The sequence below is a fragment of the Artemia sp. Qi Xiang Cuo genome, chromosome 2 (assembly GCF_049724085.1).
Source record: "Artemia sp. Qi Xiang Cuo chromosome 2, ASM4972408v1, whole genome shotgun sequence".
NCBI lineage: Eukaryota > Metazoa > Arthropoda > Branchiopoda > Anostraca > Artemiidae > Artemia > Artemia sp. Qi Xiang Cuo.
The window spans coordinates 82,174,418-82,200,312 of NC_142795.1; the positions used below are offsets into that span (position 1 = coordinate 82,174,418).

Consider the following 25,895-nt stretch of genomic DNA (forward strand, 5'->3'; position numbering starts at 1 on the left):
GCTAAGACTCTAATCTAAAACTCTAAACTCTTAACTAAAAATTAACTAAATTACAACTTTAACTAAAACTCTTAGCTAAGACTCTAAGCTAAAAGTCTAAAATCTTAACTATAACTAAACTAAACTTCAACTCTAACTAAAACTCTAAGCTAAGACTCTAAGCTAAATCTCTAAACTCTTAACTAAAACTAAACAAGAATTTCAACAACATCTATAAGGCTAAGATTTTAAGGTAAAAACTCTAAACTCTTAACTAAAACTAAACTAAACTAGAACTCTAACAAAAACTCTAAGCTAAGACTCTAAGCTAAAACTCTAAACTCTTAATTAAAACTAAAGTAAACTTTAACTCTAACTAAGACTCTAAGCTAAGACTCTAAGCTAAAAGTCTAAACTCTTAACTATTACTAAACTAAACTACGGCTCTAACAAAACTCTACGCTAAGACTCTAGGCTAAAACTCTCAACTCTTAACTATAACTAAACTTAACTTCAACTCTAACTAAAACGCTAAGCTAAGACTCTAAGCTAAAACTCTAAACTCTTAACTATAGCTAAAATTCAACTCTAACTAAAAATCTCAGCTAAGACTCTAAGCTAAAACTCTAAACTCTTAACTAAACTAAACTAGAAGTCTAACAAAAACTCTAAGCTAAGACTCTACGCTAAAACTCTAAACTCTTAACTAAAACTAAACTAAACTAGAACTCTAACTAAAACTCTAAGCTAAGACACTAGGCTAAAACTCTAAACTCTTAACTATAACTATACTAAACTTCAACTCTAACTAAAACTCTAAGCTAAGACTCTAAGCTAAAACAATAAAGTAAAACTAAACTAAACTTCAACTCTAACTAAAATTCTAAGCTAAGACTCTAAGGTAAAACTCTAAACTCTTAATAACTAAGCTAAAACTAAACTAAACTAGAACTTCAACAAAAACTATAAGCTAAGACTCTAAGCTAAAAACTCTAAACTCTTAACTATAACTAAACTAAACTACAACTTTAACTAAAACTCTAAGCTAAAACTCTAAACTCTTAACTATAACTAAACTAAACTTCAACTCTAACTAAAACTCTAATCTAAGACTCTAAGGTAAAACTCAAAACTCTTAACTAAAACTAAACTAGAAATCTAACAAAAACTCTAAGCTAAGACTATAGGCTAAAACTCTAAACTCTTAACTATAACTAAACTGAACCTCAACTCTAACTACAACACTAAGCTAAGACTCTAGGCTAAAAACTCTAAACTCTTAACTAAAACTAAACTAGACTAGAATTCTAACAAAAACTCAAATCTAAGACTCTAAGGTAAAACTTTAAACTCTCAAATATAACTGAACTAAACTTCAACTCTAAATAAACTAAGCTAAGACTCTAGGCTAAAACTCTATGCCAATGGGTTAAAGAAAAAAACAGAAAAATGTTGGATAATTTCAAAGTCTAAAAAATTCAGTCCGAAAAAACTTTAAAAAAAACTCAAAAGGGGAAGGAGGAAGGGAGGAGACTCGGGGGGCCTTTGGGGGCGCGGGGGGCCTTAGAGGGACCGGGGGATCTTTGGGGGCCCGGGGGCCTTTGGGGGCTCGGGGGGCTTTTGGGGGCCCTGGGGCCTTTGAGGGCCTGGGGGCCCTTTGGTGTTGTGGGTAGGGGGACCCTTTGGGGCTGTGGTAGGGGGGCCCTTTGGGGTTGGGGTAAAGGGGACCCTTCGGGGTTGTGGTAGAGGGGCTCTCTGGGGTTGGGGTAGGGGATCTCACACCACTGTTCAAATGGAATTTGTGTATTATAACGACCACAGAGTTTCACCCCAAATCATCTTCTAAAATGCCTCAAACGGTTTCGCTTAAATCATCTTCTAAAATTTCTCAAACTGTTTCGCCCAAATAATCCCCTAAAAGTAATTTCCGCGTGTTCCTTTGTTTTGGCATCCCTGCGCTGTCACATTTGAAATTCCTAGGAAACCCTTTCCCACGTTAATCTCTTCATCTCATAGGTGTTCTTGGTTACGCTTTTAAGGTTTCGATAGAATATTAATTTATCTCTGTGACCTAAAGATCAGAGAAGCCGTATTTAAAAAAGAATTTTTCTATCTCTTTAGACTCCCGCAAAATTCCAAGAAAACAAGTGATGTCATTTCTAATTCCTGACACTAAAGACCAGAGAAGCCATATTTAAAAATAGAATATTAATTTATATCTGTCACTAAAGACTATTTATCCCTCAGAAATAAAGACCAAAGAAGCCATATTTTTTTCTTAATTCCCCTTTTGTGAATCAATAATTCCCCGCGATTATGCAAATCAATTTCTCAGAAATCTGTCCCCTTTCGTGGATCAATACATTTCCCCTTCGATTACGCAATCAATTTCTTGGAAATCCTCTCCCCTTCGATTACGCAGATCAATGCATATCTCCCCCGTTAATGCGCATTTGCAAACTTCGTCCCAGAGAAAATACACTAGGAAACAACAAATAAATTGACCTTGAAAGAGGTGTCATTGACCCCATTAAAATCAATAAACCATGAAAATACATCAAAGTAAGAAAAATTCTGTTTTTCCATTCTCAGTGACAAAAACCCTAAAAACATGCATAAATTATGTCCCCCTCGGAACTCATGATAGCTCCTTACTTTTCTTACAGAAGATACAGCCTGAAAAATTCTCCATAGCATACTCTCATTTGAAACAGACTTTACGTTCTAATCGTTTTTACGATCACGGAAATCCTCACCTAGATGGAAATTTTTTCCCAGAATTTCAAACGAGCTGAATATAGCCCCCGGATAATTCCCCAGGAATATCGCCGCTTGCAAAAGTTAGTTGGAAAAAGAGAAAGTAAGACAAATAACAAGAATTTCGCATAGAAATTCTGTCAAATCCATCCAGTGTAAAATTTCCCTTTGAAAGTTTATCCCCCGGAAATTCCCCTCCCCACTGATAATTCTTCCTATGGAAAATCACCCAAAGCACAAAATACCCCATATGCCTAAAAATGTCTGTATGCTTCCCAATAACACATACTATGTGTAAACAATGGGCAAAATCAATAACTTACAGGCCTTTCCCAAAAATCCCGGGGGGGGGGGGTCATGTTATCCCCAAAGACATAGTTATTGGATCTTCCAACTATGCTGATCAAAATGACTATCTCAAAATTTTGATCGGATAAAATTGGAGAAAATGGGCGCGGGAGGGGGCTAGTTGCCCTCCAATCTTTTTGGTTACTCAAAAAGGGCAGTAGAACTTTTAATTTCCGTTCTAATACGCCCTTTCCTGATTTTCTTGGACTACTATTTCGATATCATCACCCTGGGGAAAAAACACCAAATAAACACGCATCCGTGATCTTTCTTCTGGCAAAAAAAGCAAAATTATACATTTTTCCATATAGGAGGTTGAAGCTTCTACAGTTGGGTTCTCTGATATGCTGAATCAAAGGCTAAATTTCTCAGGCTCGTAGCACATAGTGTATCATTTTTATTACAACATCTCCTCGATATCCTCCTCAAGCGCCTTTTGGTTTAGTTCAACATCCCCTCAATATTCCATGAAAGTATCAACTTAATACCCTTAGCTGCTCCTGAATTATTGTAGATACATCATTTCGACAATCTGGATACACACAGTGTCTTTTGATTTGGTTCAACATCCCCCTGGTCACTCCTTGAAAGTTTAAAACTGAATACCCTTAGCCATATTTGAGATATTGCAAATAGGCCCTTGCATATAGTGTCATTTGACTTAGTTCAACATCATCTCAATGTTCCCTGAAATTTTCAGCTTAATACCCTTTTCGGTTCCTAAATACGCCCTTTCGACAACCTGGATAGACATGGTGTCTCTTGATTTAGTTCAAAACCCCCTCAAAAGTCTTCGGAAGTTCCAACTTCAGATCGTTTACAATACTTGAGAAATTGCAGATACGCCCTTTTCCCTTAATACCCTTTTCGGTTCCTAAATACGCCCTTTCGACAACCTGGATAGACATGGTGTCTCTTGATTTAGTTCAAAATCCCCTCAACAGTCTTCGGAAGTTACAACTTCAGATCGTTTACAGTACTCGAGAAATTGCAGATACGCCCTTTTTATAACCTAGATTAACATATATTCTATTGATTTTGTTCAACATTCACATTGACATTACATGGGACTTTTAACCTAATCACCTTAGCCGTTTATGGGATATTATAGATACGCCGTTTTGACGCTTGGATGCATACAGTTTTTTTCGATTTATTGCAACACTTCCTCAACATTCCTCGAAAGTTTCAACTGGATATCTTTAGCCGTTCCTGATATATTGCAAATACGCAGTTTTGACAACCTGGATGCACATGGTTTCTTTTGATTTGACTAAACATCCCCCTGATCAATCCTTGAAAGTTTATAACCGACTAACCTTATCCATATTTGAGGTATTGCAAGTACGTCTTTGTCCAAACATGGATGTAGATAGTATCTTTTGATTTAATTCAACATCATTTCAACTTAATATCCTTAGAAACTTCTGAAATATTGCAGATACACACTTTCGACAACCCAGATATTCATAGTTTCTTTTGAGTTTTGTTCAATATCCCCCTCAAAATTCATTTAGATTTCCAACTTAAAACAATTTACCATCCATGGGATGTTGCAGGTGGCGTCGATTTGACAAACTGAATTCACAAAGATTCTTTTAGTTAAGTTTAACATTCCCTTCAACATTATATAAAGCTTTTAGCTTAACACACTTAGCGTGTCTCAGATTTTCCAGCTAGGCTGTTATAATGCCTGGATGTATATAGTGTCTTTTGATTCAGTGGAGTACCCCCTCAATATTTCCTGAAAGTTTCAATTGAATAGCCATTCATAACCTATTGCAGATTCCCCCTTTGAATAACCTAGATTCTGGCAATGGCATTTGATTTAGCTCAACATTCCCTCGACTTTCCCTGAAAGTTTCAACTTAATAACCTTACCTTTTCCTAAGACATTGCACAAGCCCCCCTGTTTTCATTATAAAGTATATTTTTAAGTAATTCCCCACTTGCATTATGTGTGGCTCTTGCCCAGGGCCTGTAGGGGCCATGTCATCCCTGAAGGCACATTTAAGTGCCCTTTAGACTATTTTGAATTAAATAACTATCTCAAATTTTTTTACAAACGTTTGCGGTGGTTACGGTGGGGGGAGGGGGTAGAAAACAGTGCAAGGAAGGGGGCTTGTTGCCGTTCAATCACTTTTTACTTCTAGAAACGGCACTAGTAATTTCCATTTCCAGTCGAACGAGCCCTTCCCGAAGCTTCTATAGCCACCCATTCCATAAAGTAGCTTTAGGAAAAAATATACATGACAATTTATTACAGTGAACGCTCTAATCTTTCCACCAAAGAGAAGCAGAGTTTACTTGTAAAAATGAATACAAAATGATCCCTGCTTTTTAATGGCCTGAAACTCAAATCGGAAGAACCAATCAGGTTCTCGGTTGTTGTTTTTTTCTAGCTTAAAATTTTGATACATGTTGCTGCTGTTTTTATCGGATACACATTATCTTTCTCCGAGTTGCATAAGACTACGCTTCTTTTTCTGACATGCGCTTAAAGGTATATGTGATTTCTTTGCAAAATTATATCAAATACCTAAATCAAAGAAGTTAAAGCGACCTTTTCAACACGGAAGCATTGAATAGTTTTTTTTCGTCTTTCTCTTTATTTCCACGGTCTCCTAATTGTTATCCTTGAATCAAGCAGTCTGAGGAGAGAAAATTATCGGCCTTATGTCCTTTAGGTAGGTGGGAATTATTGTTCTCTTTTATATGCTTTTAGAGAACATTTTAAAGAGATTTTAGAGAATATTTTTCTCTTTTAACTGCTTTATGACTATAGTACTTTCTCGGATGAATCAGGACGTTTTCCCTGTTCGCCAATAAGGCGTGGTAACTTTTTATACAGATCATTAGAAGGGTTTGGTTCTTTGCTTTAGATTAATTAAAAAAAAAACCTTTTTTTACAAAATAATTTTTCAAAAAGAGTAAAGAACTACATTAAACCAAAAATGAACAAAAATAGAATCAAATAATCAACTAAGCACTCAACTACCACATATCGGCATCAATAAATATATGAAACCCAAAACGAACAGAAATTAAAATGAATAACAGAGTCAAACTCAAAACGAGCAAAAATTAATAGCAGTAGGGTTCAAAATCCCCGTGCTTTCTAAAAACCAAAATATAATTTCTACTTTACTGAAAAAAATCAAATGAATTTACTGAAAAAAATGTGCATTGTCAGTTTAATATACATACGCTGATATTTATTCCTTAAAATCTTAATTAATTTTTGATTTCTTAAAGTAATAAAAGTGAAAACATTTAAAAGAATATTTTTCAGTAAAGTACAAATTATACTCTGGGTTTTAAAAAGCATAGGGGTTTTGAACCCTGCTACTATTAATTTCTGCTTGTTTTGAGTTTGACTTTGTTATTTATTAAATAAAAAAAACTAATTTTTACAACTCAAAGTAAGGAGCAACATTAGAACTTAAGACGAACAGAAATTATTACGTATATAAGGGGGTTGCACCCTCCTCAGTACCTCGCTCTTTACGCTACAGCTGGACTTTTTGTTCCAATTATTTGAGAATGACTCCTAATAGGCAAGAACCGTTTAAATTGAATTATAAGCTTTTTACAAATTCAAAAAATTCTTTAGCGTAAACAGCGTGGTACTGAGGAAGGGCAACCCCCTCATATGCCTAATAATTTCTGTTCGTTTTACCTTTTAATGTTGCTCCTTACTTTCAGTTGAAAAAACTTGTTTTTTCTATTTAATTTCTGATAGTTGTTTAATTAATGCTGGGAAATGCAGCTTCCCCTCCCATGGAATATTCTCTTCTCCCCCCCCAAAAATTAATCTTCCATAAAATCGATCTCACCACGTAAGCAACCCCACCAAAAAATCTCCCCCCCCCCGAAAATATTTTTATACTTCCCAATAGCCAATACTATATGTAAGCAATGGGCAAAGTTCATAACTTGCAGCCCTTCAGCCGGAGGCTGTGGGGGGTCAAGTCATCATCAAAGACACAGCTATTAGAGTTTTTGACCATGCTGAAGAAATTGGCTATCTCAAAATTTTGATTGGACAATTTTAGGTAAGAAAAGGGGTAAGAGGGGGAGGTAGCTGCCCTCCAATATTTTTGGTCTCTTAAAGAGGGCACTAGAACTTTTGATTTCCAGCCAAATGAACCCTCTCCCGATCTTCCTAGATCGCTGGCTTGATACTATCACCCCTGGGAAAAAAACATAAAAGCACGCATCCGTGATCTTGCTTCTGGCAAGAAAATCAAAATTCCCCATTTCTGTATATAGGAACTTGAAACCTCAACATCAGGGTTTTCTGATATCCTGAATCTCATAGTGTGATTTTCATTAAAATCACTTAATTTCTTAGGGGTTCTTCTCCCCTTTTTCACAAATTAGACAAATTTTCTCAGGCTGTAGCCTTTGATAGGTAACATTAAACTTCATGAATTATATATATTGAATAAGCATCTAAATTTGATTCTTTTGGTGTATCTATTATTATCAGGACTCTGTTCCTTACAGTTTCTTTTACTATTGAGCCGCATCGCTCTTTACTTGCAGTTCGTTCCCACGAACTGTTTGATTTTTATTTGTGTTCGTTTTGGGTTTCTTAATTCATTGATACTGATTTGTGGTAGTTGTATGCTTGGTAGATTATTTGATTCTATTTTCGTTTATTTTTGGTTTAATGGAGTTCTTTACTTTTTTTGAAAAACTTATTTTGTGTAAAAAAGTATTTTTTAAGTTAATTTCTGTTCGTTTTATATTAACATAGTTTTTTTCAGGGAAAAATAAAATAATAATTTGAATCTTCCCGGTTGTCCTTTAAGAATGGATAGTTTGGCCTACTATTTATATGCTGGAGAAACTCTTTCAGCAGTTTTTAATAAAATAAACTCTTTTGAAAATCATGACACAAATAGTAGTGTTTGATTTAGTCGTATACATCCTCTGGTTGACCTGATAAATAAAAGTAATACCATTTCCAAAAAATTATATTTATAATCTTTCACAGCCTGGAAATACTTACACTCTTTTGATTTAGTAAAATTTTAAGAGCAGAAGTAGTAACAGCTCCGAAAATTTTAATTCAATACCCTCAGTTGTTTCCGGTATATTGTTGAGATGTCTTATTGCAAACCAGCATACCAACAGTGTGTTATGTTTTGTGTGTGTGTTATTACTGTTAAGTAATATTTAGTTTTTAAGCATAATGGGCAAATTACATAACTGGGAGGGGGGTTGACCTACCCAATAATCTGTAAGATATAGTTACTAGATCATTCAGCTATGCAAGATAAAAATGGCTGTCTTAAAATTTTGATTCGAAGTGTCTGGAAAATTATTAGCTAAAGAGGAGGGCTGATTGCCCTCCAATCGCTTTTGACCCTTAAGAGGACACTAGAACTTTTAATTTTCAATCAAATTAGTTCCTTTAGAATATCAATGATACTACTAGCTATGATAGAGCATTGCTGCCTGTGTCCTTATTTGCTCTTTAGTCCTTATATGCCCTTTTAACACCTGCATGCATATAGGTTTTCCGTTTAATTGAAACTCCTCCTAAACGTTCCCTAAAAGTTTCAACTTAATGCCATTAGTGTCGTTAATTACAGTAACCGTAGAAGCAACATTAACTGAATACACACAGTGTCTTCTGACTAGCTCAAAATCCACAACCTATGAAGGTATGAAGGTGAAATTTTCAGAGAATATTTCTGTTGTACGGATGACAACTTGCCATCCGTATGCAGGTTATCAAAAGGGCCTATCAGCAATATCTTAGGAACAGTTTCGTGTGTGAAATTAAAACTTACAACGCTTGTTGTGGGGGATGCTGAACTAACCAAGAGACAATATTTGCATCGTAATACAAATGCTTCTACTCCTACAACTACTATTAATATTACTAATACTGGTACTCCTAGTAAAGCTAAAAAAACTCTGACTGTTACTAGCTGTACTCCTACTGTTTACGCTATTTTTACTGCTGCTACTAATCCTACTAACCAATCTAAAGAAATTATGATTAAAATCTTGGGCAATATTGTAGCTGTATTGAAATAAATCGAAACACACTATGCCCATACAGGTTGTCAACAGGACGTATCAGCAGTGCTTCAGGACCGGTTGATGGTATTAAGTTAAAAATTTCATCGTGTGTTGAAGGAGATGTTGAAAACAGGTGCTATTTGCACACTGCCACTAATTTTACTACTGCTACTACAACTATTGCTACGCATAATTACTGAACCTTTAAAATGCTGAAAAAATGTATGTCTTAAAACTTTTTTGGGATACTTGTTATGGGAATTGGTGGGCTTGGGGGGGGCTCTCAAATCACTTTGACTCTAAAAAAAGACACTATAACTTCCAATTTTAAATCAAATGAGACCCATCTGAATTATATACGACCACCCGTTCCATAAAAACCGTATATGCTCCCAGGGCATTACTTAAAGCCCTTTCCCCAGGGTTCTGAGGGGCTGTGCCAACCCTGGAAGCATTGTTATATGTTCTTTGGACTATTTCAAACAAAATTTTCTTCGCACAATTTTAATCAGAGAGCTGCACTCTGATCACTTCGACTCTTAAAAAGGGCACCAGAACTTATGATTACGAATCCAATGAGTCCCGTCCAAAGTATATACGACCACCCTTTTTACAAGAACCTTACATGCTCCAAGGGCATAACTTACAACCCTTTCCATGAAAGTTGTAGGGGGGGGTGTCTTCCTCAGACACATAATTTTCAAAACCTTCAACTACGATGAATAAAATGTTTATCTCCAAATTTTGATTGGAGGTGTTAAGGAAAACGATGAGCGTGGAGGGGGAGGCTGTTTGCTCTCAAATCAATTTGACTCTTCAAAAGGGCAATATAACTTCCAATTTCAAATCAAATAAGCCCCATCTTATATTTATACGACCATCCATTCCATAAAAAGCCTTATATGCCCTCATAAAATAACTTACAACTCTATCCCCAGGACGCTGGGGGGCTGTGTCATCCCTAGAGACATTATTATATGCAATCGGACTATTTTGAAAAAAATCGCTATCCCATATAATCAATCAGATGCGGCTGGTGAACGAAGGGGTTGTAGGGGGGGGGAATAAATGCACTCCATCACTTTTGACGCTTAAGAAGGAACTAGAATTCCAATTTTCAACCAAATGAGCCTTTTCTAAAGTTAAACAACCATCCCTTCCATAAAAACCTTAAATACCTCCTGGAAATAACTGACAACGCTTGTTCCTAATCTGTGGGGTTTCTTTCAACCCAAAAAGCCTTGTTATGTGATATTTACGCTATTTGAATAGAATGGCTATCTCAAAAATTCTATTAGATGCATTTCGTAACAATACGACATGTGTGTGGGGGAAGGGATGGTCAGCTGCCCTCCAATCACTTTGACTCTTAAAAATGCACTAGAGCGGGTGATTACCAATCCAATGAGACCTCTTTGATGTTTATAGGACCACGCGAGTTTTTCAACCTCAAAGACATAATTTCCGGACCTTTCAACTCCTTTGAACAAAATGTCTATCTCAAAATTTTTATTGGATGTGTTCGGGGAAAAGGTGGGCGTGAAAGGGGGGTTAGTTCCCCTCCAATCACTTTCGACTATTAAAAAGGGTACTGGCCCTATCAATTTCCAAGGGAATTAGCCTTTTTGAAGTTTCTACAACAATGCTTTCTGCAAAAACCTTATATGCCCCCCGCGTATAGCTTACAACCCTTGCCCTGAAGGCTGTGGGGGGGGGGTGTCATCCCCAAATACCTAATTTCCAGAGCTTTCAACTATGTTGAACAAAACGGCTATCTCAAAATTTTGATTGGATGTGTATGGGAAAATGATGGGTGTGAGAGGGGGCTTGGTTGCCCTTCAATCACTTTCGACTGTTAGAAAGAGCACTAGCCCTGTCAATTTCTAGTCGAATGAGCCATATTGAAGTTTCTAAGAGAACGATTTCTATAAAAACCTCATATACCCTCAGGGCATATCTTACAACCCTTGCCCTGAGGGCTGTGGGGGTCATCATCCTCAAAGACCTAATTTCTAGAATGTTCAACTACGTTCAAGAATATGCGTATTTCAAAATTTTGATTGGATGTGTTTTGGGAAATTGTGGGCGTGAAAGGGGGGTTAGTTGCCCCTCTATCACTTTCGACTATTAATAAGGGCACTACACCTTTCAATTTCCAATCGAATGAGCTCTTTTTGAAGTTTGTACGACAACTCATTTCATAAGAACATTATATGCCCCAGGGCATAACTTACAACCCTTGTCGTGAGGGATGAGGGCGGTTTGTCATCCTTATAGACCTAATTTCCAGAATTTTCAACTATGTTGAACAAAAACCTTATCTCAAAATTTTGATTGAAAGTGTTTGGGGAAATGGTGGGCGTGAGAGGGGGGTTAGTTGCCCTCTAATCACTTTCGACTATTAAAAAGGACGCTAGACCTTTCAATTTCTAATAGAATGAGCTATTTTTGAAGTTTCTACAACAACACTTTCTGTAAAAACATTATATGCCCCCAGGGCAAAACTTACAAGCTTTGCCCTGAGGACTGTGGGGGGTTGTCATCCTTCAAGACCTGATTTCCTGACCTTTCAACTACGTTGAACAAAATGCCTATTTCAAAATTTTTACTGGATGTGTTTTTGGAAATGATGGGCGTGAGAGGTGGGTTAGTAGCCCTCCAATCAATTTTGACTATTAAAAAGGGCTCTGTCCTTTAAATTTTCAATCGAAGAGCCCTTTTTGAAGTTTCTACGACAAAAGTTTCTATAAACACCTTATATGCCCGCAGGGCATAACTTACAATCCTTGCTCTGACGGCTGTGATGGGGGTTTTCATCCTCAAAGACCTAATTTCCATAACTTTCAACTACGTTGAACAAATGGGCTATCTCAAAATTTTGATTGGATGTGTTTGGGGAAATGTTGGGCGTGAGAGGGGGGTTAGTTCCCCTCCAATCACTTTCGACTACTAAAAAGAGCACTGGCCCTTTCAATTTCCAATCGAATGAGCCATTTTTGAAGTTTAAACTTACAACCCTTTTCCTTTTTGAACTTACAGCCCCTGCCCTTTTGGGCTGTGGGGGGAGTGTCATTCTCAAATACATAATTTTTGGGCCTTTCAATTACTTTAAACAAAACGACTATCTCAAAATTTTGATTGGATGTGTTTGGGGAAATGGTGGGCGTGAGAGAGTTGGTTGTCCTCAAACCACTTCTACTATTAAAATTGGCACTAGCCCTTTCAATTTCCAATCGAGTGAGCCCTTTTTGAAGTTTCTATGACAACGCTTTCTATAAAAACAACCCTTGCCCTGAGGGATGTGGGGGAGGGGGGGGTTGTAATCCTCAAATACCTAATTTCCAGAACTTTACACTACTTTGAACAAAATGGCCATCTCAAAATTTTGATTGGATGTATTTGGGAAATGGTGGGCTTGAGAGGGGGGTTAGTTTGCCTCCAATCACTTTCGAATATTAAAAACGGCACTAGCCCTTTCAATTCTCAATGGAATGAGCCTTTTTTGAAGTTTCTACGGCAACGCTTTTTATGAAAATCTTATATGCCCCCAGGACATAACTTACAACCCTTGCCCTGATGGTGTTGGGGGTTTGTCATCTTAAAAGATCTAATTTCTGGATCTTTATTAAGAAGGGCACTAGCCCTTTCAATTTCCAGTCGAAAGAGCCGTTTTGAAGTTTCTACGACAAAGCTTTCTATAAAATCTTATATGCCCCGGGGCATAACTTACAACCCTCACCCTGACGGCTGTGGGGGGGGGCGATTCATCCTCAAATATCTGATTTCCAGAACTTTCAACTAATTTGAACAAAATAGCTACCTCAAAATTTTGATTGGATGTATTTGGGGAAATTGTGGGCGTGAGAGGGGGGTTAGCTGCCCTCCAATCACTTTCGACTATTAAAAGAGTACTAGGCCTTTCAATTTCCGTTTGAATGAGTCCTTTTTGAAGTTTCTACGACAACGCTTTCTATAAAAACTTTATATGCCCCCATGATATAACTTAAAATCCTTGCCCTGAGGGCTGTGTGGGGGGAGTTCATCCTCAAAAACCTAATTTCAGCCCTTTCAATTTTCAATCGAATGAAGCTTTTTTGAACTTTTTACGGCAACAGTTTTTATAAAAACCTTATATGCCCCCAGGACATAACTTACAACCCTTACCCTGAGGGTGTGGGGGGTTTGTCATCCTCAAAGATATAATTTCTAGATCTAATTAAAAAGGGCACTAGCCCTTTCAATTTCCAGTCGAAAGAGCCACTACTTTGAACTACATACTTGAACAAAATGGCTATCTCAAAATTTTGATTGGATGTTTTTGGGGAAATGGTGGGCGTGAGAGGGGGGTTAGTTGCCCTCAAATCACTTTCAACTATTAAAAGGACACTAGCCATTTTAATTTCCAATTTAATGAGCCATTTTTGAAGTTTCTGCGACAACTCTTTCTATACAAACCTTATATGCCCCCAGGGTATAACTTAAAACTCTTGCCCTGAGGGCTGTGGGGGGTTTGTCATCCTTAAAGACATAATTTCAGCCCTTTCAATTGCAATACGAGTGAGCCCTTTTTTTAAGTTACTACGACAACACTTTCTATAAGAACCTTGTATGCCCCCAGGGTATAACTTACAACCCTTGCTCTGAGGGCTCTGGGGGGTATGTCATCCTTAAAGATATAATTTCCGGAACTTTCAACTACGTTGAACAGAATGTTTATCACAAAATTTTGATTTGATGTGTTTGGGTATATTGTGGGCGTGAGAGGGGGGTTAGTTGCCGTCCAATCAATTTTGACTATTAAAAAGGTCACTAGCCCTTTCAATTTCCAATCGAATGAGCCCTTTTTGAATTTTCTACGACAACACTTTCTATAAAAATACACTTTCTTATATACCCACAGGACATAACCTACAACCCTTGCCCTGAGGGCTGTAGGGGAGTGTCATCCTCAAATATATAATTTGTGGACCTCTCAGCTACTTTAAACAAAATGGCTATCTCAAAATTTTGATTGGATATGTATGTGAAAATGGTTGGCGTGAGAGGGAGTTGGTTGCCTTCAAATCACTTCTACTATTAAAAAGGGCACTAGCCCTTTCAATTTCCAATCGAATGAGCACTTTTTGAAGTTTCTACGACAACACTTTCTATAAAAAAAACCTTATATGCCCCCAGACTTAAACTTACAACCCTTGTCCTGAGGACTGTCAGGGAGAGGGGGGGGGTTGTCATCCTCAAAAACCTAATTTCCAGAACTTTAAACTACTTTGAACAAACTGGCTATCTCAAAATTTTGATTGGATGTGTTTGGGGAAATGGTGGGCTTCAAAGGGGGGTTAGTTGGCCTCCATTCACTTTCGACAATTAAAAAGGGAACTAGCCCATTCAATTTTCAATCGAATGAGCCTTTTTTTAAGTTTCTACGACAACACTTTTTATGAAAACCTTATATGCACCCAGTGTATAACTTACAACCCTTGCCCTGAGGGATGTGGGGGGTTTGTCATCCTCAAATATCTAATTTCCAGATTTAATTAAAAAGGGCACTAGCCCTTACAATTTCCAGTCGAAAGAGCCCTTTTGAAGTTTCTACGACAACGCTTTCTATAAAAGCTTTATATACCCCCGGGGCATAACTTACAACCCTCACCATGAGGGCTGTGGGGAGGGGGGGTTCATCCTCAAAGATCTAATTTCCAGAACTTTCAACTACTTTGAACAAAATAGCTATCTCAAAATTTTTATTGGATGTATTTGGGGAAATTGTGGGCGTGAGTGGGGAGTTAGTTGCCCTCCAATCACTTTCGACTATTAAAAGAGTCCTTGGCCTTTCAATTTCCGTTTGAATGAGTCCTTTTTGAAGTTTCTACGACAACGCTTTCTATAAAAACCTTATATGCCCCCAGGATATAACTTAAAATCCTTGCCCTGAGGGCTGTGGGGGGGGGGGGGTCATCCTCAAAAACCTAATTTCAGCCCTTTCAATTTCCAATGGAATGAGTCCTTTTTTAAGTTTCTACGACAACGCTTTCTATAAAAACCTTACATGCCCCCAGGGTATAAATTACAACCCTTGCCCTGAGCGCTGTGGGGGGTTGTCATTCTCAAAGACCTAATTTCCAGAACTTTTTACTAGGTTGAACAAAATGGCTATCTCAAAATTTTGATTGGATGTGTTTGGAGAAATGGTTGGCGTGAGAGGGGGGTTAATTGCCCTCCAATCTCTTTCTACTATTAAAAATGACACTAGCCCTTTCAATCTCTATTTAAATGAGCCCTTTTTGAAGTTTCTACGACAACGCTCTCTATAAAAACCTTATATGCCCCCAGGGCATAACTTACAACCCTTGCTCTGATGGCTGTGGGTGGAGTGTCATCCATAAAGACAAAATTTCAGCCCTTTCAATTGCAATACGAGTGACCCCTTTTTTTTAAGTTACTACGACAACACTTTCTATAAAAACCTTATATGCCCCCAGGGTATAACTTACCACCCTTGCTCTGAGGGCTCTGGGGGGTTTGTCATCCTTAAAGACATAATTTCCGGAACTTTCAACTACGTTGAACAGAATGTTTATCACAAAATTTTGATTTGATGTGTTTGGGTATATTGTGGGAGTGAGAGGGGGGTTAGTTGCCGTCCAATCAATTTTGACTATAAAAAAGGGCACTAGCCCTTTCAATTTCCAATCGAATGAGCCCTTTTTGAATTTTCTACGACAACACTTTCTATAAAAATACACTTTCTTATATACCCACAGGACATAACCTACAACCCTTGCCCTGAGGGCTGTAGGGGAGTGTCATCCTCAAATATATAATTTGTGGACCTCTCAGCTACTTTAAACAAAATGGCTATCTCAAAATTTTGATTGGATATGTATGTGAAAATGGTTGGCGTGAGAGGGAGTTGGTTGCCTTCAAATCACTTCTACTATTAAAAAGGGCACTAGCCCTTTCAATTTCCAATCGAATGAGCCCTTTTTGAAGTTTCTACGACAACACTTTCTATAAAAAAAACCTTATATGCCCCCAGACTTAAACTTACAACCCTTGTCCTGAGGACTGTCAGGGAGAGGGGGGGGGGGGTGTCATCCTCAAATACCTAATTTCCAGAACTTTAAACTACTTTGAACAAACTGGCTATCTCAAAATTTTGATTGGATGTGTTTGGGGAAATGGTGGGCTTCAAAGGGGGGTTAGTTGGCCTCCATTCACTTTCGACTGTTAAAAAGGGAACTAGCCCATTCAATTTTCAATCGAATGAGCCTTTTTTTAAGTTTCTACGACAACACTTTTTATGAAAACCTTATATGCACCCAGTGTATAACTTACAACCCTTGCCCTGAGGGATGTGGGGGGTTTGTCATCCTCAAATATCTAATTTCCAGATTTAATTAAAAAGGGCACTAGCCCTTACAATTTCCAGTCGAAAGAGCCCTTTTGAAGTTTCTACGACAAGGCTTTCTATAAAAAGCTTTATATACCCCCGGGGCATAACTTACAACCCTCACCATGAGGGCTGTGGGGAGGGGGGGGTTAATCCTCAAAGATCTGATTTCCAGAACTTTCAACTACTTTGAACAAAATAGCTATCTCAAAATTTTTATTGGATGTATTTGGGGAAATTGTGGGCGTGAGTGGGGAGTTAGTTGCCCTCCAATCACTTTCGACTATTAAAAGAGTCCTAGGCCTTTCAATTTCCGTTTGAATGAGTCCTTTTTGAAGTTTCTACGACAACGCTTTCTATAAAAACCTTATATGCCCCCAGGAGATAACTTAAAAACCTTGCCCTGAGGGCTGTGGGGGGGGGGGTTGTCATCCTCAAAACCTAATTTCAGCCCTTTCAATTTCCAATTGAATGAGTCCTTTTTGAAGTTTCTACGACAACCCTTTCTATAAAAAACCTTATATTCCCCCAGGGTAAAACTTGCAATCCTTGCCCTGAGCGCTGTGGAGGGCTGTCATCCTCAAAGACCTAATTTCCAGAACTTTCAGCTACGTTGAACAAAATGGCTATCTCAAAATTTGATTGGATGTGTTTGGAGAAATGGTTGGCGTGAGATGGGGGTTAGTTGCGCTCCAATCACTTTCGACTATTAAAAAGAGCACTAGCCCTTTCAATCTCCAATCGAATGAACCCTTTTTGAAGTTTCTACGACAACACTTTCTATAAAAACCTTATATGCCCCCAGGGCATAGCTTACAACCCATGCCCTGAGGGCTGTGGGTGGAGTGTCATCCTTAAAGACATAATTTCCAGACCTTTCAACTACGTTGAACAAAATGGCTATCTCATAATTTTTATTGGATGTGTTTGGAGAAATGGTGGGTGTGAGAGGGGTGTTTGTTGCCTTCCAATCACTTACGGCAACTAAAAAGGTTATATTATCACCTAGGCTTTTGCGCTGCCTATGATACTTTTCCCCATAGGTATGCTTCAGAACAGCACAAATCAGAAATTTGTGTAATAAGGAAGCTAATAGGGAAGTCATTTTTAGAACTTTTGAAAAAGCTTATTATTCTAATTAAACGGCCCTTGTGTTTAAGGGGTCGTTCATAAAGAATTGTGAGAAATAAAAAATCAAACTTTAGCATAAAGAGCGAGGTATTCAGGAGAGAAAAACTCCCCTCATATAGTTAATAATTTCTGTTGGTTTTAATGTTGGTCCTTACTTTCATGTTGAAAAAACCTGTTTTTTATATCTAATAATAAGAAAAAGGTTGAGATGGCTAGGACACGTTCTACGTATGAAGAATGACCGATTGCCAAAGATCGTCTTTGGCGGCTAACCATCTAGGGGCAAGCAAAAAGCAGGTCATCCCTGAATTGGGTGGATGGGTTTCATAAGGAAATATTTAAGTGAAATGGGAGCCTCTTGGGAGGGTGCAAAAATAAAACACGGTAAATTATTTGATATTAAGGGACTATGTTATGCTGCGAAATTCAGCGTGTATTGATTTTCTTTCTTATTTTTGGTCTCAGTTCATGGTTTCGCTTAGACATTTTTCCTTTGTGTAATCAGTTCTTTTTTGCTGCGTTTACATTCTTCTTTTTGCTGTTTATTTTGGCTGTGATTTCGCTAGCAATTCTTTTGATATGGTGCTTTTTTTACATTTTTTTTTATTATGGATTGCTTCACTACTTATGCTAATATAGGTATTTAGAAAGCATTCAGCAGAAATTCAGTACAGCAAGAATGAAATATCAGCCGGTTCTTTTTTGGCAGCGGATTACAAACATTCAAACAGTTTAATCAATTTCGTTGTCATAACTGCGTAAAGAAGGGAATGGAAGTATTCTTACTCTGGTGTATTAACAAACAAAGAAAGAAAACCAGAGAGAAGAAAGATCTAAAGCCAAGTCAGCCATGATAAAAACAAAGAGAAAACGAAATCTCAAGAAGAAGAAAACAAACGGGACGACGGCCAGTAAAAGAAGAAGACCAACTAAAATGACGCGGATGTTTCGCCTATATAAAGCAAGGCGTCTTCAGCGCTATAAACAAAGAAAAATCCAAACTAGCCTAAAACCAAATAAAATCTAAAACCAAGAAGTAGAAACAACAATATACAATTGTTGCTACTGGGATTGAGCTCCACAGAGGCTAAATAGAGTTGCTTCAATGAAACCACTGAAACCACTGTCGGTTCAGTGGTTTCATTAAAGCAACTCCATTTAGCCTCTGTGGTGCTCAGTCACAGTAGCAACAATTGTATATTGTTTGTTTTTTCATTTCTTGGTTTTAGATTTTGTTTTAGTTTAGTTTTGATTTTTCTTTGTTTTTAGCGTTGAAGACGCCTTGTTTAATATGGGTGAAATATCCAAGTCGCTTTAGTTGGTCCTGATCTTTTACTGGCCGTAGTCCTGTTTATTTTCTTCTTCTTGAGATTTCGTTTTCTCTTTGTTTTAACAGAGAGAAGAAAAGACACAAGATCTAATTGGCTAATTTCTAACACGTGAATAACGAAAATGCAGTGCTTAGTGCAAGGGAAATTGAAGACCCCCCCCCAAAAAAAAAAAAAAATAAATATAATAATATTAAGAACATATAAAATGAAAACAGCAACGAGAATAGATTTCACCCAATGAATAACGAAAACAAAGCGGCTGTTCTGGAAAAAAACACCTTTAAGCCGTCTTGGGGCTTAAAAATACATATGTACATAACCATATGTACAAAAACAGTACACAAACATATGTAAAAAAACGTACATATACAACAAAAAATTAACTTTTGGCAGTATTCAAGAATAAAAACTAAAGTTGAACAGAACAATAACAATAAAGTACAGTAATGAATATAAAGAACGAAGAAAGAATAAGCTAAAGAATATAAATTAAAAAAGTTATAAAGTAAAGATTAAAGTGCGAGTAGCAATAAAGACAAACCAATAAAAAAAGCTGCCTCATGGCAGCTCTTCTTCCTCATGGAAGAAAAAAGGATATTAAAAATCAAACAGAAGTGAATCAACCATTCATAAAATGGATTCGGACATGCTTTTGATACCTTCTTAATTAAACCCTTTATCTCACTCTGATATTAATAATTACGAATCGTTTTCAATCTTTTTGTTCTCGGCTTATTTCCAACTCAAAGATTAAAATTCAGGTTGGTTGTTTGAGAATTATTCTTTATAGAAGAAAATATGATTGTAAGGTCTTATGCAACTTATTTTCTGCTATTTGTGATCCCTCGGTTCTATATTTCTCCGGGTTTTATCCTCATGGGAATTATATTGTTATACCTCCGGGTATAAGAATGATGCATCTTCTTTGCGTATTCAGTAATTTTGGTATTGTAAACTTCTTCTTTTTCTGCCTCCCTGGTATGGTAGTCAAAATTCGGGATGTATGATTTATTTAGTAAAGTTGCCGTGATAAGTAGTAAGCTTTCGGATATTAGAGAAAATAAACTTCCTCTATTCCATTGTCTTGAAAGTACATATTTTTTAAAGCTAGTGTCAGGCTTGTCTATGTTGAACCTCGTTGTCGCTTCTCTTCTAACCACAGACAATGTGAGCCTCTTCTTGACATTAAATAAAAAAAAAACTTTTTTTAACTGAAAGTAAGGAGCGACGTTAAAACGAACAGAAATTATTCCGTATATGAAAGGGAGGGCCCCCTCGTCAGTCCCTCACTCTTTACGCTAAAGTTTTTTATTGTTTTAAAAAACAAAGTTGTGAAACAGAGTCGAACATTAGCGTAAAGAGGAGGGGTTGAGAAGGGGGCAGCCCCTTTCATATACGGAATAATTTCTGTTCATTTTAAGTTTTACCGTCGCTCCTTACTTTCAGTTAAAAAAAACTTGTTTTTTTATTTAATTTCTGAACGTTTTTGAGTTAATGCAGCTTTTATTTTGGCTCACCTTGCACTAATAATTAAAACGAAATTTGCATATTTATTTTCCTTATTTTGGCTAAATGGCTTTCTAAAAATTTTGTTCTGACGTAACGTACGAATTAAATTACATAACGCACTTCTATATTCGTATATTTTTACTCCGTATATTAGGGGGTTTGCCCCCTGGTCAATACCTCACTCTTTGCGCTAAGTTCAAATTTTGTTCCAATATTTTAAGAATGAGCCCTCAATCACAAAGGCCGTTAATTAGGATAAATAGCTCTGATGAAAGTACAAAAAAACTTTAGCGTAAAGAGCAAAATAATAATTAGGTGCGAATTCAATTATGTACGTATTAATTTCTGTTCGTTTTAAATTTTAATGTTGCTCCTTACTTTCAGTTGAAATTTTTTTTATTATTATCTAATTTCTGATTGTTTTTTTTAATAATGCTGGGAAAACCGGCACCCCCTTCATAGCATTATGCCCTTGCCCCATGAAAACTTCCTCCATGGAAAGATCCTCCCACGTAACACCCGACCCACCCACACCCCACCCCCATCATCATCAAAAAACATCCCCCTTAAAACTTCTGTATACATCCCAATAACCAATACTATATATAAACATTGGGCAAAGTTCATAATTTGCAGACCTTCCCCCAGGGACAATGGGGGATTAAATCAGCCTAAAAGACATATTTATTGTATTTTTCGACCAAGCTTAACAAAATGGCGATCTCAAAATTTTGATCGGATGACTTTGGGAAAAAGGAGCATGGGACGGGCCTAGTTGCCCTCTATATTTTTGGCCACTTAAAACGGGCACTAGAACTTTTAATTTCGGTTCGAATGAGCCCTCCCACGACATTCTATGGCCACTGGTTCGATACGATCACCCTTGGGGAAAAAAAAAACAAATAAACACGCATCCGTGACCTTTCTTCTGGCAAAATTTACAAAATTCCATATTTTTGCAGAGAGAAGCTTGAAACTTCTGTAGTAGGGTTCTCTGGTACGCTGAATCTGATGGTGTGATTTTCATTAAAATTCTATGACTTTTAGGGGTTGTTTCTCTCTCTTTTTTCGAAAATAAGGCAAATTTTCCCAGGCGCGTAACTTTTGATCGGTAAGACTAAACTTGATGAAACTTACATATTTAAAATCAGCATAAAATCTGATTTGTAGAATTTCGGTTATTATTGAGCTGGGTCACTCCTTACTTACAGTTCGTTACCACGAACTGTTTGATCAAGGCGTCACCATGGGTTCGATACAACCACCCTGGGAAAAATGCGAATTCTTCCTTTAAGTTGTGTCCTATTTAAATCGTTTTTGTGGTCAGAAATTTCAGTATGCCAGTTTTGAGACATAAACTATGTGGCCAATTGCGAGGCCGGGCCCCAGCACTCGGCACGTGGTAGGCTTTTATGTATTGATTCTCATTGCCACTTGTCTTTTTAACTACAGATAATGTGAACTTCATTTAAAGGGAGTATATATATTCGTCACTATTTCGTTTCAAGTCATGAGATGTCAAATAAGTAATAACAACTGTGTTAAGAAAGTTTGGCGTGAATTCAATTCCTCCTTCCTGTTAATACATCAAAGAATCATCCATTTTATGGAATTTGTTCTCTTCTGAAACTCTTTGTGATTCTCACTGTTGCTTCTCTTCAGACAGCATATTGCATTTGCAATTCGTTGTGATAATGGTTGTCAAATGTCTTCTAACAGCAGATCTCGCTTTCGCTTCATTTTCGTGCATAATTACCTCGTACTTTTTCCCATGCCTTTTACTTTAGCTGTTCGGAGTCAAAATCAAGTGTTCCCGCGGCTATGCGCTCTGAAATATCTCAAATTGGGATAATCATCGCTTTATTCTTTAGTTTCAAGTGATAGGTTGGCAAATCAGCAATTTCAGTCGAATTAAGACATTGTGTCGTGAATTCAGTTCCTCCTTCCTGCTAACGCCTTCTATATTCAATCGTAATTTTTTGAAATATCTAAACTCCAAAATAGCAAAATTATCGTGTTATTCTTTAGTTGAAGTCACGTTGTCGCTTGCAATTCAATGTGAATTGTTGCTGTTCCTTGTTCCATGTCCTTTTCTTTAGCTGTTCAGAGTCACTTGCCAAATTTTGCAATTTTGTATATATATCAATTCCTCCTTCTAACCTTTACAGACGCTAAAATATCAAGTTCCTTGTTCAATTTTTATTTTCTGCAAAGTAGTTTGTCACTTTGTGTAATTTTGTATGCGTTATAGATACTAAAAACAATACCTATCTAGATCGTTTTTCAGACTAAAAAATGCCAGCGTGTCAATTTTCCAACTTTCTGGATTAATTCTCTACTTTTTGTAGAATTAAAAAATGATTACTTGTAAATAATATTTTTCAAAAAGTATTTAAACCATATTTTAATAGAAGTTACAAAGCCCAGGGAAATGTAACTAAAACTTAAAAAATATCATCTCAAAACCTCTAATGTATAGTTTAAATAATCTTTCTCTTACCTGTTTAAGGCTTTCTGTAACATTTATGGCGTCTATTCTATCATCCACTTTTTCTTCTTGAGTATTTTGATATTTGTGGATTTGTTTATCCCCAAAATCTTCTAATGAGTCTAATGACAGACCTATCTTTGTCCTTGGGCACAATGACAAGTTCTGGTTCTCTTCTCTTAGCTCCAAATTATCTGTAAAAATATAGTCAAATTGAAACATTTTAGGATCTGCTTTGAGAGAAAAGTAGCAACGCTTCACCATGAAAAACTACCAGTAGTTTCGCAAGAAGATTTATAATGTCAAATCGTAATGATATTTAGCTAACGCCGTGACTTTGGCTGTCCTCTACCATCTGTGATCTACAAAAAAAACTCGATTATGAGACAAGGATATACCTTCTGTAATCAGAACATGACGAGTCCAAATGCGCTTTCAGAATTCTGCTGTCTCTTCCTGCAACAGTTTCCGAGATATAACCAAGTATCTACAGCGGTAAGAATAAAATTCAACGGCTTCCACTAGCAAAAAACCTAGCACAGACATATTAAAGATAATTTCTTAAACCACATTGGCTTGACATAACATAAAGAAAGATAAACGAGCAAAAATGGGTTTTTTAAAGGCCAAATGAAAATACTGAAAAAACACTACAAAGCGAATATTTCGTGGGGACAAACACCTCTCTTCTTCAGCGCGAAAAGAAAAAATATAACCAATACAAGTGTCGAAGAACAAACTAACATAACAAAACGCGGAAAGTCAATGTGGATGTGAAAAAAACTCAAAAAAGTAAAAGATGTATAAAAATAAATAAAAGCCTAAGAATTGTAAATAAAACGAAATACCTAACAACAAGAAAAGTGAGTCATTCACCAATATCCGTGATTTGCAAAGAAATTCAAAATTGAACCTCCATCGACGGATACTAGCGAATAACTGAGCTGAGAAATAAAAGAAAAAACATTCACTCGCTCAAACCAATACGAAACAGCATTGAATGAGTTTGAGAGCTATGTCAACTGACTTCTGATTTTAATAATTGCATTCCTCGCAGACACTCTTTGAGACTTGAGGGGTTGTTGACGTCTTACGCGCATTACATAAAGATCATTCCAGGATTATTACGAAAGCCGATAAAGGCATTACTATTGCTGTATTTGATTCAGATGATTACGACAAAAAAGTCAGGTAAATTTTTAAATGATTCTAATACATATGAACAATTAGCTACCGATCCCACACAAAAATTTGTCCAAGAAGTCATAAACGAGCTTTTTATCATAAGCAGCGCAATAGCGCTGCCTAAGTATACAACAATGTGGGCACAATGTATTTTTTTTATTTTTTTTCCTCCATACCCAGGCACTTCGCATCGAAGGAGTTGTCGTTGAAACTTCGAAAAGGTCTTATCCGATTGGAAATTGGAGGACCTAGTACCCTTTTTAATAGTCAAAAGTGATTGGAGGGCAACTAAATCCCTTCTCACACCCACCTTTTCCACAAACACATCCAATCAAAATTTTGAGATAACCATTTTATTCAACGTAGTTTTGAGTTCCAAATAGAAAGTATGTCTTTGAGGATGACAACTCCCCCACAACCCTCGGGGCAAGGGTTGTAAGTTATGCCCTAGGGGCATATAAGGTTTATCTATAGAAAGTGTTGTCGTAGAAACTTCAAAAGAGGCTCATTCGATTGGAAATTGAAATGGCCAGTGCCCTTTTTAATAGTCGAAAGTGATTGGAAGGCAAGCTAACACCCTTCCCACGCTCACCATTTCCCCAAACACATCCAATAAAAATTTTAAGATAGCCATTTTGTTCCAGCGCAGTTCAAAGTTCACATGGAAATTGTACATTTGAGGAGGACACTCCCCCACAGTCCTCAGGGCAAGGGTTATAAGTTTTGCCCTGGGGGCATATAAGGTTTTTATTAAAATATGTTGTCGTAGAAACTTGAAAAAGAGCTCATTCGATTGGAAATTCAAAGGGCTGGTGCCCTTTTTAATAGCTGAAAGTGATTCGAGGGCAACTAACCCCCCTCTCACGCCCACCTTTTCCCCAACCACATCCAATCAAAAATCTTAGATAGCCATTTCATTCAACGTAGATGAAAGTTTTGGAAATTAGGTCTTTAAGGATGACAACCCATTCCCCCCACAGCCCTCAGGGCAAGGGTTTTAAGTTATGCCCGGGGGGCTAATAAGGTTTTTATTGAAAGCGTTGTCGTAGAAACTTCAAAAGGGCTCATTCAATCGGAAATTGAAAGGGCTAGTGCCTTTTTTAATAGTTGAAAGTGCTTATTGAGTGACTAACCCCCCTCACACACCCATCATTTCCCCAAACACACGAATCAAAATTTTGAGATATCTATTTGGTTCAACGTAGTGGCAAGTTCTTGAAATTGGATCTTTTAGGATAATAAACCCCTCAGAGCTCTCAGTGCAAGGGCTGTAAGTTATGCCTTCCGCCTTATTCCGCCTTATGTCCCGGACGTCCTCAAGGGTCGCGTTGGGGCCATCTCCTTCACACGTTCCTGGATCAGTTTCCTGTACAAAGCCCGGTAAGGTTTATATAGAAAGTTGTTGAAGAAATTTCAAAAAGGGCTCATTTTATTGGAAATTCAAATTCCTCATTTAGATAGTCAAAAGGAGTGGAGAGTAATTAACCCCCTCTCACGCCCACCATTTTCCCAAGAACATTCAATCAAAGTTTATAGATAGCCATTTTGTACAACGTAGTAGAAAGTTCTGGAAATTCGGTCTTTCAGGATGACAACCCCCTCAGAGCCCTGAGGGCAAGGGCTGTAAGTTATGCCCTGGGGGCATATAAGGTTTATATAGAAAGTTGTTGTAGAAATTTTAAAAAGGGCTCATTTGATTTGAAATTGAAATTGCCCTTTTTAATAGTCGAAAGTGAGT

At 37.2% G+C, this 25,895-nt stretch overlaps 1 protein-coding gene across 1 annotated transcript in view; it reads right to left on the reverse strand.

Annotated features, from left to right (window-relative positions):
- Mctp (multiple C2 domain and transmembrane region protein) overlaps positions 1–25,895 on the reverse strand; it is a 357,697-nt gene that overhangs the window by 228,123 nt on the left and 103,679 nt on the right. The window contains exon 5 of the mRNA XM_089108305.1: positions 22,985–23,166. Coding sequence (XP_088964431.1) covers positions 22,985–23,166 — 182 coding nt within the window. The remainder of the gene's footprint in view (positions 1–22,984; positions 23,167–25,895) is intronic.